Genomic DNA, 18,835 nt, shown 5'->3' with positions numbered 1-18,835 from the left:
AAAATACTGTGTAGAAACCCAACATTAAATTAAGTCGATACGAATCTCACTACTGACATCAGTGAGGTCAGGATTTCACCTTTTACCTTTCATAAATGAGTTGTTAGGCTGCAAGAAGGACATTCATGTCCATGTGTCAGAAATGTTGCACTAGTGAGTACATTGTAAGAGATGCACCCTGGATAATTTTGTAAGCTTAAAAAAATATCACTCTCCCCCAACTCTTAGAAAAAACTCAAGTCAACAGTAATTGTTAGGAAGTAGAAACAGTACATTTGTCAGAGCTCTTAAACCACCCTGCACTGACTGTGTCAGCTCTCCATTCAGACACAAGATTTTTCATTCAGCAGTTCCATTTCCAAATATAGTCACTTGTCTAAACGTCTGCACAGTAGAAATAAATATCTGTTGAAGAAATAAGATCAATTTATAGTGCTTATCCTTATCATTGCACCAAAACTATGACTGGTAAAAGTCAAATCTATGTTTACTGGACAGTTAAGCTTTAAAGGGTTTTTTTCCTGCATACCTTTGGCATTTCAGTGGGTTCACTGTAAAGTCCGGAACCACTTTTCAGTTTATCATGTGATATTTACCTTCTCCAAGTGTCCTCTGCAGCAGGTCGTGTTTTGCTTGAAGTTTTGTGATGAGATTACTACCTTCCAGATATTCTCTGAATTTCTGTAGAGATGCAGATCAATCTATTACTATGTAGGTACATAAATTCCAGGAACTTCTGCCTAATGTTTACTTCAGGTGTTTGGCTTGTATCACGAATGAGGAAGCAATCAACATACCATGAAATAGAATTGCTCTGTTTCCTGCTGGTTAGCTCTTCTTTTTGCAATGCTAGGCTTACTCAGGTAGGTCTCAGAGACTGTTGACTTCACAGATTCTGTTGAGCGACTGTGCTGGAAACACTCTGACACATCATAGTCTTCAATGGTGACCATATCTTGTATGGTCTGCAGGGTAGCCTCTGTCGTTTTCTTAACCTGGTGTTAAAAAGCACAGTTTGCCAAATACAATACAAATATAGATCAGAACAGTTTAGAAAGGAGGCTCGTTACTCAAAATAATTCTCTGGCACACTCCCCCAAACAAACTGGTGTTTGAATGTGAAAAGTTAGGCTGTTATAACAGATACCTATGTAACAGAAGAATGACACGATTAGGTTTCCTATCTAGTTCTCTGCTTTACCATGCTCCAATCCACAAACATGGATGTACTCTTGTGCTGACTGGTAACACTCTCAAGCATTTGTTTCCTGAAATTAGAATCGAAATGTGACATGATTTGATTATGGTCCCTAATCTGGGAGGTAACAGAGATGATACGCTGCTCTGAAGGGTCAACTCTTCTAAGTGTGGTCAACATGTTAGATTGAATATGTACATCCAAGGATCTGGCTGCCAGAACAACATGGTCTTCCAAGAAAAATATCTGTGACACCATTCTGTGGAGTGGTATGGTGGGGAACACAGTGATGTTTAGACTGCAGAGGTGGAATACCCAGCTGGAGGAGGGGTCTGAAAAAAGAACAATTTACACCAGCCTCAAAGCACTTCCCTACGAACTACAGAGCACCACTGCTCAAAGTGGAAACCAGGGCATGGAGGCTGTGGAACCATGGATGCAGCGTTCCCACAACGCAGTAATTAACTGGCAAGATTCACAAGGATGTGATTTACTTCCCAGTTCTGCTTTAGAAAAGTCTCTAGTAGAGTCAACTTAACCAAGTCATACCCACATCTTCAGCGCAGGCAAATAGCCCTTCTGTGTCTGCCAACATGATTTCTCCCCCTATGGCCTTGCACTTCACTTTACTGAAAGAAATTATCTTTCTCCTTCCTTTTGTCTTTATTACCTTGAGATACTTTTTGACTTCAAGTGTTGGGTTTTTTTTAGACTACTGTGCTTGTCTCATGGACATTAATACTTTGTTTTAGGCATTCAGCACATAACATAGAATCAGAAAAATTGGAGTCCTGAAAACTGATCAATAAAGTGCACCAAGAAATTAATTTATTCCAATGTGTTAATTTAGGAACAGAGTCTCATTTAAACCAAGGGCCTTTCACATTGCCTTAAATGTGATAAAAGTACAGTTTACACACACTGGGAGTCCTCTCTCTGCTGCCAGAGCAGGGCAAAGAGAACAGCATAGCTATGTTTTGCAAAAAAATGCATTTTATTGTACTAGGTGAGCTATTCTCATCACAGGCATGCAGTACTCACATTTATAAATAGCCGTAGCTGACAGCTAAGAGATTTTGACTCAGCTACCACAAAAGACAGTCCAAATTCCTTTGTAGCAACTTGGGGACTGGACAGAGGGTGGTCACAGAAGACAATAACTGTGCTCAGTGGCTTTCTGCCCCACAAACATTAAAAATATGTGCTCTAACAAGTTTACACTGAAGTGTCTGCAAAACATAGAACTAACTTGAATGGCTGGACAGGTGAAAGATGAGTTTCCAAACCTCTATAAAGCAGACAAGGACCTACCTTAGTATATTTGCCAGTATTTGATTTTTAAAATTAAACCAGCTCATATAGATTGAAGCCATTTCAGGGTCACTTACAGGCTTTTGACAAGGTAGAAAATACTGCACCTTCTTGAAAATGGCGTTCAATGCATAGCCCTTGTAAACACAGATCTTACCTCCTCATTTTCAATTTTGAGCGTGGCCAATCGCGACTGTAGTTGCTGATACCTAAGCATAAGCTCTGCTTGCACAGGTTGCTGGGCAGTGACCTGACAAACCTAACAAAGAATCAAAAAGATTGTAAGATGCAAGGAGTTAAAAGACACAGTCAACAGTCTGTGGTTGCTGTCCTTAAAACTAGGTTTAAGATTTGGCCTACCAAATCTATTAAAACTTAATAAAGCAGACAATAAAATAAGTCCATCCAGATTTAAAGTATTTATGTATTACCAGGTGTGGAACTATGTACCACACCTTACGACTAGAGAGCACAGCCTTGTTGTATGGCTGCTTTACCACACAGAAATGCAAACCCTGGAGTTACCTTCAGGTAAAAGGTGTAGATGGGTGACTGCATTCTGCTTCACCACTGGCCTTTGGTGCAGCAGAACAGGGCACAGCTGGGGTACCCTGTACACTTGAAATCTCCAGATGATAAAATGGTGGAGGAAGAAGGGGAAGACTGCATTACAGCACGTATAATTTGGAGCAGCTCTGCAGTTGCTCTCAAACAGCACCCACAGACTCTGTTATGGGTGAAGCAGGTAGTGAAGACAAAGTCACTTACTAACACCGGTGCTGGGCTGAGCACAGGCTGGCCAGCAAATTCACAGCAATATAATTATGATTAATACAGAATATAATATCACACAATGGTTTTTACTTGAGAACTCTGAAGAAACTCAGAAAAGCGCTGCCAGTTTTATAAAATGTTGGCTGATCCACTTGCATTTGGGTAGCAATAACAGCTTTTACTGAACTCTTTGTAAAAACAGATTAATTCTCTATCTTGTTATATAGAAAAAGAAACAGTCACCATGGGGATACTTGTTAGTATACAGACCTCATCACCCATATGAGATTGGAACTCAAATTTCATTGGTGGACAAAAAGCAGTGGGGTACATTTCCATGAATCTCTGCTTGTCACTTCGTGGCTCCAAGCTGTCAACTGCATTTTCAATGATGTCTAAGCCCTCATGCCTTGAAGTTTCAAGGTTATACTCTGCAGAAAGGTATGTTCTTAGGGCTCTGTTCAGACTAGCATGGTATCCAAGATCGCAACACTAAAAACACAAGAAAAGGAAAAGAAAACAAATTAAAAAGGAGGAACACCATTGCAATATCCCAAGCCACAAATTACACTAAAATTTTCTGTCCTGAAATTCTTCTGCCTTTGAAATATTTTACAAAATAATCTAAACTAAGATACAACACTGGGGTCAAGACAGTAAGCATTTAGTATCCTCATTTTGTTCAAAGATCAAAGGACAGTTTTAGAAAAGAGATCAAGTGTACATATACGGCAATATGTTTGCATTTGTTTATCCGATACAGATGTGCAGTAACTGTATTTACATAGAAAAGATCTGGGACTCCACACAAGGGGCTTTTCAGTATTATTGTCATATGTAAGCCTCAGACCATCTATTCAAACCCAGCCTGACATAAATCTACCATGGAAGTCAATGCCAGCACCAAGCTGAAAATTAAGCAATTCCTGCTCACAATGTCTTTGCCCAAACAAAAACACCCACAACTGCCTCTAGCATTAGTGACCCATCAAAGATGCTTTTTGATGCAACAGGAATGGTTTACCATGTTTTTCCCTGACAGTGAAAATGTATTTACTGTAAACACCTTATTTCCCCTGCTCAGACAGAGCCAGCAATGTACATCATGTTACTAAATGCAGAAAGTCATAATCTGTGTCTTTTTTTCTAGGGGTGAGAATAACACTGGAATGTAATTGAAACCTAATTGGTAGAACATAAAGTTGTGTTTGTTCTTGAATTTTAAACATCCTCGGTCTGCATTATTCATGATTGGTTAATATTTTAGAGGAACAGCTGAATATATTTTTAAAATGTCACTGCAGTAACATATCAAGTGATTGTTTCCTTAGTTTTTTCCCCACATTACACAGCAAACAATACCCTCAGCTTCTGCTCAGTGAGTTTCCAGATAATGGCAGACGTACTGCAAACCTCTCTGTCACCCCAACAGGGGCACATCAGTCTGCTTACCATTGCAAACAGAGCAATGTTCTTTACGAACAGGAGAGATCTGCCCCAGTCAGAGGCCAGTGCCTGCCCAGGGCAGTCAGAGAGCACGCTGCTTCAGGGCACCCCTCAGCCCCCAGCCCCCTGTCCTGGGTGCCCACTCGCAGTTTGAAATCATCCCTCCCTGCAGGACTCACAAGTTAAGTGAGGCAGTTGGGTAAAGAAGTAGTTTGAATTCAGTCCACTGTACACTGTATTCAGTTTGTATGACCAGTATGTAGGCTACAGTTTGGTTTATATGTAGACTCTTTACATGCATACCTCCCTCACAGCTATTATAAACCCTTAGGATTCATGCAATCATGTGACCTGTTCACCATACCTAAACCTGTGTGTAGAAGAGAAAGGAACCTCTCCTCATACCTTGCCTTAGGTGTGCTAATGACTAGTGATCAAACTGCCCTCCCAAGTCTGACAACAGAGGGCTGTTTTATTCACAACAAAGCTTCTAGAAAAAACAAGCTTTCAGTCCTAGCCTCCAGGTAGTTACTGCAGATGGGACAGTGGCTCTCCAAAAAAACATCTGCTGAACCATTTAAAGAAAATGGAAAAAAAGATGTCATGTTCAATCAAAGACACATAGGTTAACCGCTCTCTATTGCATTTATAGAATGGAAATTTGTGCTACGCTTACTAAAGCAGCCACTCAACTTCTATACTAAAGCACATCCATATTTCAAAGACCTCCAGCCTAAAAAAATATTGTTTCTAAAAGGAAAAGTCTCTTGGTGTTTTCCTCTTGTTCGATGCCAAGTAAGATCTCATATTTAATTCACTATCTTGGATGAAAAAGATGGGCTAAAAGTGCTGATAACAAAGTGGATCAGGACAGCTGTTTTATTTCATGTGCATTAGTTTCAGAGAGAATTCATGGAAGATTAAACTGAGAGGAAATTAGAAACAGAGGGCAATGCCAGTTTCAGCATGGCCAACTATCCATGCATTATGAAACTACAGGCATCTAGAGCCCAAATTTTGGTTCTAGAGGATTAATCTGAGTATTAATAGAAAGTTTATTGATTTACAATTAGAGCTGTGTGGGTTTCTGATGCAGATTTTTGCAAGTTGGAATACAAGATTGTAGCCTTTATGCTGTGACGGTACCAAGAACTTCATTGTTTAACCCTTAATCTACTCAGTAACTATCACCATGGTCATCTTTTACAGGTGATGACAGCTGAACAGGGTAACAAAGACGGCCTCTCGGCCAAGAAGGATTCTTCAAGTGAAGCAGAACATCCTGCCAAACTAAGGCATTTTCTTGCAATGTCAATGCCAGCAGAGCAAACGAACTAAATCCAGAACCTGAACTAATGCCTTATCACCAGCACTCTTTGAATGGAACTTAAAATGCCTGAATTTGGAATTTTGCTTCAACAATTTCAGTAAAAATAGAATTTGTATGAGGAAGTTATTTTTAAAAAGCAAAAATAAACACTCAGACATCACAACTTTTACTTCTGCCAGACCATAGCTCACTTTCTCAAAAATTTTGAGACAAAGATAATTTTCACTAGGGAACGGCTCTGTCACAATATCAACTCATGGCTATTCAGAAAGAAAAGTATTGTTTCAATCTGCTAGTACTAGTGATGGTTTAGAAAGAGAATTGTCTATAATAGAGATGGCATTTGGGGTATTTGTTCATTACTAAGACTAAAAATTTAAGGTACTGCCACTAAACTGCTGTCATCACCACATCCTGTCTGACCACACTTGGAAAAAAACATCACCAACCTTTCTGGTGTTCCAAAAAAGCACATATGTACGCAGATATACACACAAACACACACCCCTGCATGCACATTTATATGACTTTCAGGAAAAATCTGTAGATTTGTAGAAAGATATGTAAAGCTGAAGCAAGCAACCACACTGTTAGCCAAAACAAATATGAATTTTTGAGGTTGACTAATCAGCATACAGCTACAGGCTGGATGGCTAATGAGATCTGCTACCAGCCTATGGGCTAGAGAGATGTCAGTTGCTGCAGTAAGACATGAAGATGAGAAATGAGAGAATGAAGTCATAGACCGAGTTTTATTGCATTTCTGGACTCATAAAGACTTTTGGTTGGGCAAAGTGGAGGGAGACGAGTGATGCATTTGGGATATGTGTGAAAAATTAATTTTGTAATTTGCATTTTATTCTTATTTGGAATTAAATCTGAAGCAGTCTCAAGAGCATTTACTGTCTTTATTGCACCCCAGAGTATATTTAGGCTTGAACAAAACAAACTGCAGTGCTTAGCACAGAGCTTCAACCAAACAACCAAGCTGCTCTTCATTTCATTTCAGGAATAATAATAAAATTCTAATGCCAATGCAGAGAGAAATTCATTAAAAAAGCCTTAACCTCTGAGTAAGTCACTTTCTAATCATCCTGTTACACAGACATCAACATTCAAATCAAAGGGATCTGGCTGCACATATCATATTTATGAGAACTTATGTAATAAAGATTGTGAGCTGCACACACTTTACCCTAGTTTTAGACTTGGTTCCATGAATGATAAACAAAGAACCTTTACAGAATAAATTAAGTTCATAATAGCTAAATGCTCCCTAAGTTCTTAACCATCCAAAGCATGCAGACTGCAATTAGAGATTCAGAAACTCCACTCAAAAAAGATCAACACATGAATATTTTATTTATTCCAGCAGCAGGACTATAGTCAAATTGGTTTTGATCACTATTTCCTAGCATTTATTTTCAGATCATATGAGTGCACACCAAGTCTGAAAAAAGGTCCCTACCTTCCTTTTATACCCAGATAAATCTAACAAACCCAATTACATGGAAATCTTCACCTAAATGAGTAATAGTATGTGCCATACAGACAGATGTCGGTACTAATAGATTAGCAGAGGTATGTACTCTGTTGCTCCTCTGAATCCCACAATTAAAAGAAAATAATCTACATACTAGGCAAAGCTTATTTAATTTAGCTAAAAAGTAACCTTTACTATTTTCTACATGATACAAATAAAGAAAAAAACTAATCCTGTCCTCTATTTGAACTAGATCCTACTACATTGTCAGCAGAAAAGAAATAATCAACAGAAAATTCCAATTCCTCTAGTACAATATGCAAAGGATATACTGTGCATATCAAATCCTGTTTATCTCCCTACTTCTCTGCAAATGTTGGTCTCAACCCTCAGCTCACTAAATGCATTAAAACATCCAGCAATATTTTTATCTTGCTTTTATCACAAGAGCTTAAGATGAACAACACGTCATCATTTTAAGACAGAAGCCCTGAGCCTTGTTAATGAAATGAAGGGGTTGATCAGTTCAGACTGAGTTCAGCTGAGGAACTGTAATTTAGGATTTACCATATGAGCCTCACAAATGGAAAATGCAGTGGAAACCAAATGAAAAAACAGTAATTTTTTTTTGGTAAAAAAATAAGTCCCACAACCCTCCCCAATCTTGTTGCAAAAAAAATCACTGAACAGTTCACCACATTCCTTCATGTATTTATCCCACTTTTATCAGACTTATTTTTCAGTAATGTAGGAAAACATTCTGTTTCATTTATGGGCAACACCAACAGCTCAGGGAGATCTAAATATCTTCCATGTTAACTGGAATTCAGACACAGGAGAGGTAATCCCCTTCTGCACAGGCAGAGAGAGAGTGTTCAGGAAAGTACAGAAAGTCTGTCAGGCAGATGGGGACAAAACAGAGAGGGCAAAGAATGAAATCACCACTACTGCTCTGAAAACTCCAAATTGTACCATGACATTAATAGATTTACAGACTGAGATAGCCTGGACTGTTGCAACATATGGCCAGTGGGAAGCACGTCTCACATTCCAATGATATAACCCCAAAATCTTGCCAAGACTCTTGCATTTACAAAAAGCGTTTCCTTTGTCAAATAGCAAACACTCTGTCTAGATACCAACACTTTCACAGCATATTCTAATTAAATACAAATGTCTGAAAGACACCATTTAAACAAGCTCACAATTGGATTAAATTGGCTCTGAAGCAAATTCTGGTTGCACATGTTTACAGCCTACTCTTACAAAACAGTGATGGAAAGGGCAGCTAGACTTTCCATTTAAATTCCTTAGGGAAGAGTAATTCTAAAGCCATTTTGCCAAAAGAATGTTATTGTCTACATTGGTCCACAGCTGGAAAAAGCCACACAAAGTAGGTATCATTTTCCTGTGGTACTGAATATTGTAGAATATATATTTATATTAAAAACTAGCAGTTAGAAAGCTCTAGTCTTCATGGTTGTGTAAATATCTTTACATACACTAACTCCAAAGAGTACTGCCTTTGTATATGTACGCAGAGTGCTTCACTTCTCCCCTTGCAATTCTTTGTGAAGCTCCAGGCCTGTGTGGTTCCTCCCCTCAGCTTTCACTGCTATGGCAACCTCTGTGGACATCAATGAAATGGCTAAGAACCAGGTGCATTTTCCAACCTGAGAAAGTTCTGACCAAGCAGAAACATGCATGGAGACATTCACTGGGAAATGAGAGCTCCAAAAGGGAAGGCAGGAGAGAAAGCAACATGAGCATCTTTCCAGCTTCTGAAGGGGTAGGGGTGCTGCAAAGAGAGGGAAAGGGACCTTTCCTTCCTTCCAGCAGTCAAGAAGAACTCATAAAGTTCATATTTATCAGACACACCCTAACCAGAGGATAAAAATCCATCATCCTTTAAGTAGTATTAGGAAAACATAGGTAGGGACAACTCACTTGGGTGGTACCCTAGCAAGTATCCTGCTTGTCCTTAACTCTTCTGCCCTGGTCATCTGTCTATTGGGATCCTGGTAAACGTTTTCATTGCCTGGGCAGGTCAGGTGGGTGGAGCAGGATGAGTAGGTGCATGGGTGTAGCTTAGACAGGGACAGAATACAGCAGAATAAACCAGAAGAAATCAGAAGAGACGAAACATGCAACGGTGAGTAGGAAAGAGGAAGAATCCAGAAATGTTGAGATAAAGACAGCAAGAAATACTGAAAACACAAAAAAGATACATTGCCATCTCTTATAAGAAAGCAAGAAAAAAATGAAGCAAAACCAGGGAAAAAACGTTGAGAGGGAAAAGGAAAATGTTATAACAAAATCAGGCAAGATTTTATAAATTACAGAAAAAACAGAAATGACAACGAAAACTCACTCTCAGCGTTTAGAAAACATATAATAAAACACATATATGCAGCTGTTGTAGTCCATTCATCTCAAACAGGCTTTTTCCCCTTTCTCTATCAAGCTTTGCTTCTCCAGACGGTAGAAATGAGGAAACCTCTTGTCAAATGCTCTATTAATTTATGCTGTATCATAAACCAGAGCTTAGCTGGCTTATTTTTGTGATGAACATCCCACCAGAAATGACTGTATGTGAACGTCGCTTACTGCTGTAACTACTGTTGCAGTAGAAAGTATATTCAAATATCTATGATTTCATATGGGGCACAGGGTTGTACCCACCAACTTATTTAACACTACACTGCTTGTGAAAGAATATTGTTGAGCTTGCGTTTGCTGTCTCAAATTTTTCTCTACCAAATATGTAGTCAAATTATGAAGAGGGTGGGACATAATAGAATGTGGGACACTCCCTCTGTATCATGCAAAAATGCCAGTGATACAGGTTCTGGAGACCAAATGCTGGTACAAGTTAACATCAGTGTCTAACCTTATTCTCCTAGGATGTTCTCACAGGAATAACTTACTGAAAATCAGTAACAATTCTGTTGACAGTATAGAGTACAGGATTGATTGTGTCTGTTCTGCAAACTACATGAAATAAGAAGAAAAAGCACTATATATTTGATTAAATGAGTAAATGTATGAAACTAAATTATTTTGAAATCACAGAGGAAATGCCTTCTTTTGAATTAAATACCATTATTAGATGCCCATTTACAAAGATTAACTTGTAAAAAGTATCTGTACCCCAGAAATCCTTTTATAGTACAAAATGGAAATGTCTACCTTCTTGTGTTATTCCTGCCAAACTTTCTCTTGTTGCATGGGGAGAAAACATGATGTTCTAACTTTAAAGGAATGGGTTCAGCATGTTATTGACATTTTATTTTGTGAAATACAAAGCTAAAGGGAAAATCTGCTGATTGTATCATAAAATATTATAAATGATAAGCATATTGTAAGCAAACCATATGACTAATGTATTCCCTTTGAAAATGAAAAAAAAGAAAAAAAGCATTATTCCTGAACAGAACAACCATAAAAACAAATGTGCCAATACTTACGTCAATTAAATCTGAAAGGTCATGAATATAATACTTGAAAACGGATGCATTGGTTGCTTCAAGGGTGAGCAGGTATTCATTACGGGCCTTAATAGATTTCAGCTTGTTTTCAGAATATTTTGCTTGACGCTAGGAAAGAGATTGTATAGTAATGTATTTGAATTACTTCATTTTTCATACGTAGCAAAACCGGTAACAATTCAAGCACATATTCCTATTAACAAGAAAGAATCTTAACTGCCAGCCTGTTATGCATACAAGTGTAATACAAAGTGATGACTTAGTATTTTGTTTCAATTGTGACAAACCATATTGTAAGAATTATACTGGGAATAGAGTATTCCCCTCTCTGAACTGCAATTAAGTTATCTATAACTCACTGCTAGTTTATTACGTGTACCTTGTTTGATTTTATTTCTCAGCTGGACTTCTCTGTCTAAAATCATGCTCAAGAATGTCAGAAATGCACTGAATTTACTTCAAATGAATCTAAATAAAAGGAATATTTACTTTTTCCTTCATTTTTTCAATCTTTTTCACAGAGCTCCGTCTCTGGTGCCTTTCTTCTAGTCGAATGTGAAAAACAGGGTCCCCTGACCTCCCAATCTGTTTTTCTTCTTGCTTCTCTGCCTCCTTCAGTTTGCTTTCTGCACTGATGCTCTCTGCATGATACATGTGGTATGTTTTCATGACCTGCAAAAGACAAGAGTCAAAGGAGAGTTAGGAGAAAATGAAAATACAAAGGTATCTACAAAAAAGTCACGGGGTTGCTGGGTAAAATGTTCTCTTATACATGTGAACCTTGGATAAGTTTCTTAGCCAACAGAGACTAAGGACTTCTGGTTGCATTTATCTTTTCTAATTTATTTAATAGTATCACAATAGGGATATTTTTTTTCATTGCTCTGATAGGGAAGAGCAAAATCCCTCTTATTAAACTTCAGGATTATTGTCTTTAAGTGAAAACCTGAAATAAGGAGCAATAAAACTAAAGCCATATCAGTGCCATATCTATCTGACTTCCTCAGAGCTAAGTTAACAGCTCAGCTGTGGACACCGAATGTTTGAAAGAGGAAGAACCGTCAGCACTGAGGAAAGGGGAAGGAAGCAGGAAGCCAACAGGAAGCTTTGGTCTGGGAGCACATCCCCAGCCAGCTGGGTGGCTGTCCACAGCTTGGGATGAAGTGGCTCCCAACTGTGCAGCCAGCAGATTGGGCACAATGTAAAACCAGATGAGAGCTGGAGAAGGAGTTTCCTGGTAAATATGTCAGACACTTTCCCCATAGCCCCCCAGTTAATACCATTATCTTCCCTTTACACACATGCTGGCTCTGCAGCCAAGAGAGCTTGGGCTGCTAGCCTGCAAATATGCGCTTGCACAGACCACAAAGAAGGAGAGGCACTGGTTCAGCCCAGTCCACCCTTTCTTTTTCAAGCAAGAAAAGCCTCAGCTTGAATGCTGTGTAGTGGGCAGCAAGCAACCACAAACCACCCACCTCTGCTGGGGAGGGCTGTCTCTGCCCCCTTCCAGAAAAGAAAGCCTCTTCCCACTGTCCCCAGCCTTTTGCTTTATTTTGTTGGGGTTTTTTTGTTTGTTTTGTTGTTGTTGTTATAGTCTTAAGTTTCAAGCAAGGAACAAAGCAGGAAGGTATCCTCAGGCGGATGGCAGCCTCCTCTTTTCTTCACAGGGTGCCAGAGCTCTCACCAGCAGATGTTATCTTTGGGCCAAGGCCACGCAAGCCATTTACATCTCCTCCAAAGGACACAGTCAGGGAGGAATCAAACTGGCTGTTCCTTCCTCAGCAAAGCTTTGTGTGACCCATGGGAGAGATGGACTAGATTGGGGAGCTGCCCTGAAATACTCCCTAGGGAGAGGAGTACTTTTTGTAACTGAGTAGTCAGGCCAGGCTAAGGAGCATCCATAGAGAGGCAACATGGGGGACACTAAAGCTAGATAGTGCAAGTTCACTGCAGCATGGCTCAGTGTGGATTGACACAAACCAACTGCACATTGTGTTGGGTGATGGCTGAACTGATGCATATTTAAAGTCCTGTGCAACAGAAAGAACCTTTTAGAGAGTTGCAATTTTGCATAACCATGTATGTTATGCCTATGTTATATACCATAACTGTGTATGCCACTTTAATACTGATGCCATGCTAATGATACAACTGAAATAGTATTGATATTAAAAATTAAACAGGCAACTTCAGTAACTTTCTGTAGGAAGGTAAAACAGTTGGAGACGCCCATCAAAAAGAGTGGCCTTGTTTTAATTTTTAGAAACATATGTTTACAGCTCTCTGCTGAAAAAAACCAAGCTGCCTGGAGCAGGGCTTAGTGTTGCTGCTGCTGCTGCTATTTTACAGCACAGTTGTGCTCCAAGGCCTGACCAGAGTGCAGAGCTCTCTGCCCGAGCACTGCCTGCACCTGCTGGGAACAGCCGCTGCCCCAGCAGCTCAGTCTATACGGATGATGCAACAACCAGAAGATGAACAAAGCCAGGCTGGGAAGAGAAGGCAAGCCTGCAGAGCTGAGGTCTGCATGGTTCCTGGCTTAACCAAACGGCATGTTCAGCCTCCTATATCCTGCACTGTTACAAAGGCGTTCCTAAAGTTGTCAATAACTGTGCCTTGGGGTTCTAACTCATACAGCCACATGGAAATAAAAGAATTACTGCAAAGAGAAGAAATGCACTTCTTAAAGAAATGATTTATAAAGTAATTCTGAGAAGCACAAGAGATATGTCTCTATTAAAAATTATGGGAAAAGGAAATTAAAATCAAGGTTTTGTCCTTCTCCTTTGTCCTTTTTATTCAGTTTTTTGAGTGCTTCTTTACAGAAGGCTACAGGAGTTTGCTTTTATTTTTTTATCATTTGTTCTGTGTCAGCTCCACAGACTTTTTAGTTGGTGGGACAAGACTAACCCATGTGTCTTACCACCTAGAAAAATTATTTTCTTTTGTACTCTCTCTGTTTTTCTGCCTGCAAAGGGAACAATATCATCTCACACTTTCCTAACAGCACATCTCAAAGCATCTGACTTAAGTGGTGAAGCAAGGATTTGTTCTGCTTGCCAAAAGCAGTAAGCACTGAAGTTTTTCAAACAGTATTTCTGAGTGCCACATAGCCTACCCAGCCAGGCATAAATGTCCTTCTGCAGTGGCTATGAGAATTCAGCTTGCCTCCTTGTTGTGTTAAGGAATACAAGTATATCACTACTAGCTCTCACCAAGAGGCTCAGATGTCTCCATGCTGACTCTGCTAACCTCACAACACTGAAGAGTATTTCTTCCTGTCACTGCCTGCTTACAATAAATACGCTACTAAATCCAGACTGTCTCACTCCACACTGTTTGAAAGTCAAGTTTTGTGTGAGAACTACATGGAGCTTATAGTTTCTATCAGGAACCAAGATGTCTACTTGAAATCCATGTTCTCACAACAAACTGTGCACAAGTTCTTGGTACAAATTCCTGAGATAACTAAAATTGAAGAAGAAGCCCTCCCTTTGGCAGTGTTCACAGGGCTGGACGACAGTTCTACCCAAGCCACACTAGCTTAGAAATCAATACAAACTATGTACAGAGATGTATTTGACTCCTGTCCAGTTTATGTTGATAGCCGTGCTTATCTCATGCACTAGTGACATCATTGTTTTGCAAGCCTCTGGGGAAAGCTGACAGCTCCAGCCTTTTCCATGATTTGTCCATGTTCATGTTTTTTAAGAGCTAATTTTGTAGCAGCTAACTTAAACTTGAAAAAGCACTAGAAAGACACACATGGAAAATAAATGGGAACAGGCTAGGGAGCTGGCTATGAAGTATTTTAGTGCACACTTCCTCAACAAATTAGCTTAGAATTTGGATGCTAAATTGCATATATGACCCTTTGCCTTAACATTATACCATCTTTTCTCCCTGGAATTTTTAAAAGATTGTTAGATACTGTAAAAGACAGTCTCAGGCTTGCCTAGTTCTTGTAAAGAGACTTACGGTGTGAAGAGTTCTGAGATCCACAGATGTCCGATCCATGAATATGTAACAGAACCATAGATCCGTTATTCAAACCACAAACAAGCTAATGACATAAGCAACAGTGCTTGTCAAATGTCCACCAAACTGCTGAACTGATAGACTATCTTGTGAGAGTATCCATCACTGAACTGACTTTAATTAGTCTCCAAAGTGCTTATTGATCAGCCATCAAGCATGCACTGAAAAGAGAGAGCAAGGTCGTAATTTTGCAGATGCTGAACTGTCGTCATGGCATATGCTGCACTTCTCTGCTATAGTGAACAAGAATTGCCAAATGCGTACTAGTATCTTTCTAAAATAAAATGGTGAGTTTATCTCCTATTAATTTAGCAGGTTTATTTTGCAGACCAGTGATGTAAAATATAGATTTCTGTCAGATAGCTAAGTCAGACTACAAGCAGATAAAAAAAGACTATGCTACCCAAACTATATACTCTCCCACTTGTAGGTGACAGACTGTTCACTTAGTGATATAAATGTTTCATTTTGTGTGCCAAATTTTCAGCAGCATTCGTAAGACCTCAGCAAGCAGGCTTAGGGCAGAAGATAGCACTTGTCACAGTGAAGGGCACAGCAGAGTAAGCCCTTAGATAATTACTTTATTTAAACCCACAATTGTTATCTGGACAAATACATCAACAAGACAGTAATTAGTGCTGTACTTCTGTGGGCTACAAGAGAGGAATGTTTCCGCAGCAGGGCGCTGGCTTTCCTTTTCTACATGAGTACTTCTTTTCTACAAAACTTCTTAACCCAAGGTACTAACACTGAATGCTACAAAGTTAAAATATATTGGAATTACCGTGTCCTACCATGCGCTTTATTTTTTAAATAAAACTGCATAATTAAGAGCTTTTTCACAGTGTTTCTCAGGAAACAGGCGTTTACCAGAACAGTAGTTCGTGCCTGTTGCAATTACTGTGTTTGAATTGTTTCAGAATTGTCTCTGCTAAGTTTATGAGTTCTTATTAGAAGGTGGAGTTGCAAGGGATTCAGTAATTCAGGTTAGCCAGTACTTTCCCCAAGAAATAAGTAAAATCTCATGCAAATTTTACTACATCAGTGGCCTCTAGCAGTTAAGTAGGCTCAGCACTAGCTGTTTTCAGCATCCTGTTCACTTCCAAACCAACCTCTGATGTGGTTCTAGGAATTGTCACAGATACACTACTACCAATACAGAATGACTGATTTCACCTTCTTAGATCTCTGGTGTGCTACAGTAAATTGAACTTAACTTTTCTGTAAAGAGACTAGATTCTGTGTTATTTCAGCAAAGAAAAAAGAAAATCTGGCAGCAACTACCTTGAGAAATAAAACAGCCAAGATTTCTAAAGAGTAAGATAAAGCAATGGAAAATGCAAGAGGCAGAGCAGCCCTGTCTTGCTTAATATTGAATTGTTTGCTTTGGACTGTCCCTACTTTTTCATTTTTCTGAAAGCCTTACATTTGTATTGCTTGTGAAAAGTGTGATGCCAGTAGGAGTAATTTGGAAAACCAAGTGGGAGACATGAAGATGTATCTTTAATATGTGCATCACTTTTCTCCACCATTCAGCTTCACCCTTATTACCGAAACAGCTCTGTATTTTTAGCAAACTTGCCACCTCATTGATACCCCTCTATGACTCCTTTAGGGGTCATTTATGAATATGTCCTGACACCTAAAAAAATCCAGTAGAGACCTCCCTCCATTGCAAGCAAAGAGCCTGCCTACCTTCTGTTTCCTACCATTCCCAACCACTCAGACATTATTGCCATATTCCAGCCCTTGGTTTGATAATACAAGGTATTTTAGCTTTCCAGAGAAATAGAAGAGAAGTTTGACTGGGGAGTGCTCTCTCACAAAGATGATCTATTGTAAAATCAGTAACTTGTTGCCTCTTTCAAGTCAACATGTAAGATTTCTAAATCCCTCTGTTCACAAAAAATACCAACCCAAACCTCCTACAGTTTTCAATTTCACCAGTTTTCCCCCCTGTAATTTCCAGGAAATAAACTCTGCTCTGTGACACCACACAACTAACTGGGCTCCTCTTTCCCCATCCACGCTCACTCAAAAGATACACCTCACTCTAGTTTCCATCGCTTATATCCTTACATAAAACATGGGACTAATTACTAGTCTACATCGGGTGAATGTGTAGTAGGGCAAGGAGTAAGAGAGGAATGCAGCAGCTGGGATGCCACGGACCTGAAAATACTGACTGGCTGGCACCGCCAGGGAGAAGCCATTCATAATTAGAAGTACTCGCCACTTGCGATTTATTGCACTTGCAAAGATACAGAATGAAGCTTAGCTATTCAATTGTTTTTAGCATGATCATTTGAATCATAATTTAAGAACCAGTGCATAAAATACTGACATTTGAAAATATAATCTTAAAATGCATCTTTCACTAGTCATATAACACACAGAAAACGTATATAAATAACATAATGTGTAAGAAAATCTTCTCTATGTGAAAGAGGTAGAAAATGAAAAAGTTTCCCTTACAAAATTCTGATTATTCTAGCAAAGTAAGCCTGCTTTGCTGACAGGTTCTCAGAATATCTTCTGAAGTTGTGGTTCACCTGCTCCTGTTCTTATTTTTTGAACAATCTGATACATGATGCGTAATTTTAATGAGGATGGGACAAGTCAACGTCAACACAAGCTAAGCTACTCCCAGGGAATAAATGAAGACCTATGGTACAAATTTCCTATTTCCATAATAATTCCTAGTAATGAAAATGGGAAAAGGAATTAGTTACATAAAGTGTAAGCAAGGAGAAAGATCTCTTATTAGTGTGCATTTTTAAAGAACAGTAGGTATTTAATACTTCAAAGCATCTGATTATTTTTTTTTACATTTCTTTCCAGTTCTGAGTTTTTCCACATTAAATAAGCAGCCAAAATGCTTTCTAGTCTCTGTCAAAAGGCAGAGGTTAAAACTTTCACAAGTTAAAAAATATATTTGAGCAGAAAGTTTTTTAAATGGAAAATATTCATAATGTACTCTTAGTGGAAGGTGGCATGTCTCTACAATTTCTTAGTAATTTCTTATTTTCTACGCTTAGAGCAGCTTCTTCTTTGCAAAATCTACAGCACTGCTTATTGACTTGTTGGATCTAAACCCTGTCAAAATCAATGGACACAACTCCCTAACTACAGCAGGTTTTAGATTTGGCCCTATGAACAGGTTAAACAGGATTTTCTGAGGCAGAAGCGGAAGACTAGATATTCGGAGATGGGTCCCAAAGTCACCTTATTTTTCTGGCACCTTCTATGATACAGAAGACTAGGACACTTGATATAACATTATCACCAGAAAAAAAAAGTCAGTTATTATTCTGATACTTAGTAGCTTGTATTTGAACCCACCCAGTAAAAACATCTGGACCAAACCAGTAGCAATTCCTTTAAACATCCTGTTTATTCTGGATCATTCTAGATAAACTGGTTTTGAGATATCTTGTGCTTGAGAAGTCTTGGTGAGGCCTCAAGTCTGGCTGGCATGCTAGAGATGGGTGGTAAAGCTTCTCATCATTTGGGTTTGAAACAAGCATTTAATCCAGGCCTTGATCCCAAAGCATTAGAGAAACTCAGGAACATGCCGTCTTAATTTGTGTGTCTAACAGACCCACTCCTCATCCAAGAAGTTCAAGGAGTAACAAATAAAACATGCGATTTCCTTACGTTGACTACATATCTGTGCCTCAGAATAAGTACTCTTACTTTAGCTTTTATCGATTTCAATTCTCTTCTTTCATTCTCTTCAATGCACGCTTATGACAACTGTTTGGTTTTTA

The 18,835-nt window shown here is 39.0% G+C and overlaps 1 protein-coding gene across 2 annotated transcripts in view; it reads right to left on the bottom strand.

Moving 5' to 3' along the window:
- Positions 1-18,835, bottom strand: part of SRGAP1 (SLIT-ROBO Rho GTPase activating protein 1) — a 150,329-nt gene that overhangs the window by 41,015 nt on the left and 90,479 nt on the right. For both annotated transcript variants that reach the window (XM_040594842.1, XM_040594843.1), the window contains exons 5-10: positions 11,520-11,702; positions 11,010-11,138; positions 3,554-3,775; positions 2,667-2,768; positions 798-995; positions 597-681 (exon numbers count right to left, since the gene is read on the bottom strand). In XM_040594842.1, the coding sequence (XP_040450776.1) occupies positions 597-681; positions 798-995; positions 2,667-2,768; positions 3,554-3,775; positions 11,010-11,138; positions 11,520-11,702 (919 nt within the window). The remainder of the gene's footprint in view (positions 1-596; positions 682-797; positions 996-2,666; positions 2,769-3,553; positions 3,776-11,009; positions 11,139-11,519; positions 11,703-18,835) is intronic.

Source organism: Falco naumanni, chromosome 5, assembly GCF_017639655.2.
Source record: "Falco naumanni isolate bFalNau1 chromosome 5, bFalNau1.pat, whole genome shotgun sequence".
NCBI lineage: Eukaryota > Metazoa > Chordata > Aves > Falconiformes > Falconidae > Falco > Falco naumanni.
This window is presented reverse-complemented; position numbering and strand designations above follow the sequence as displayed.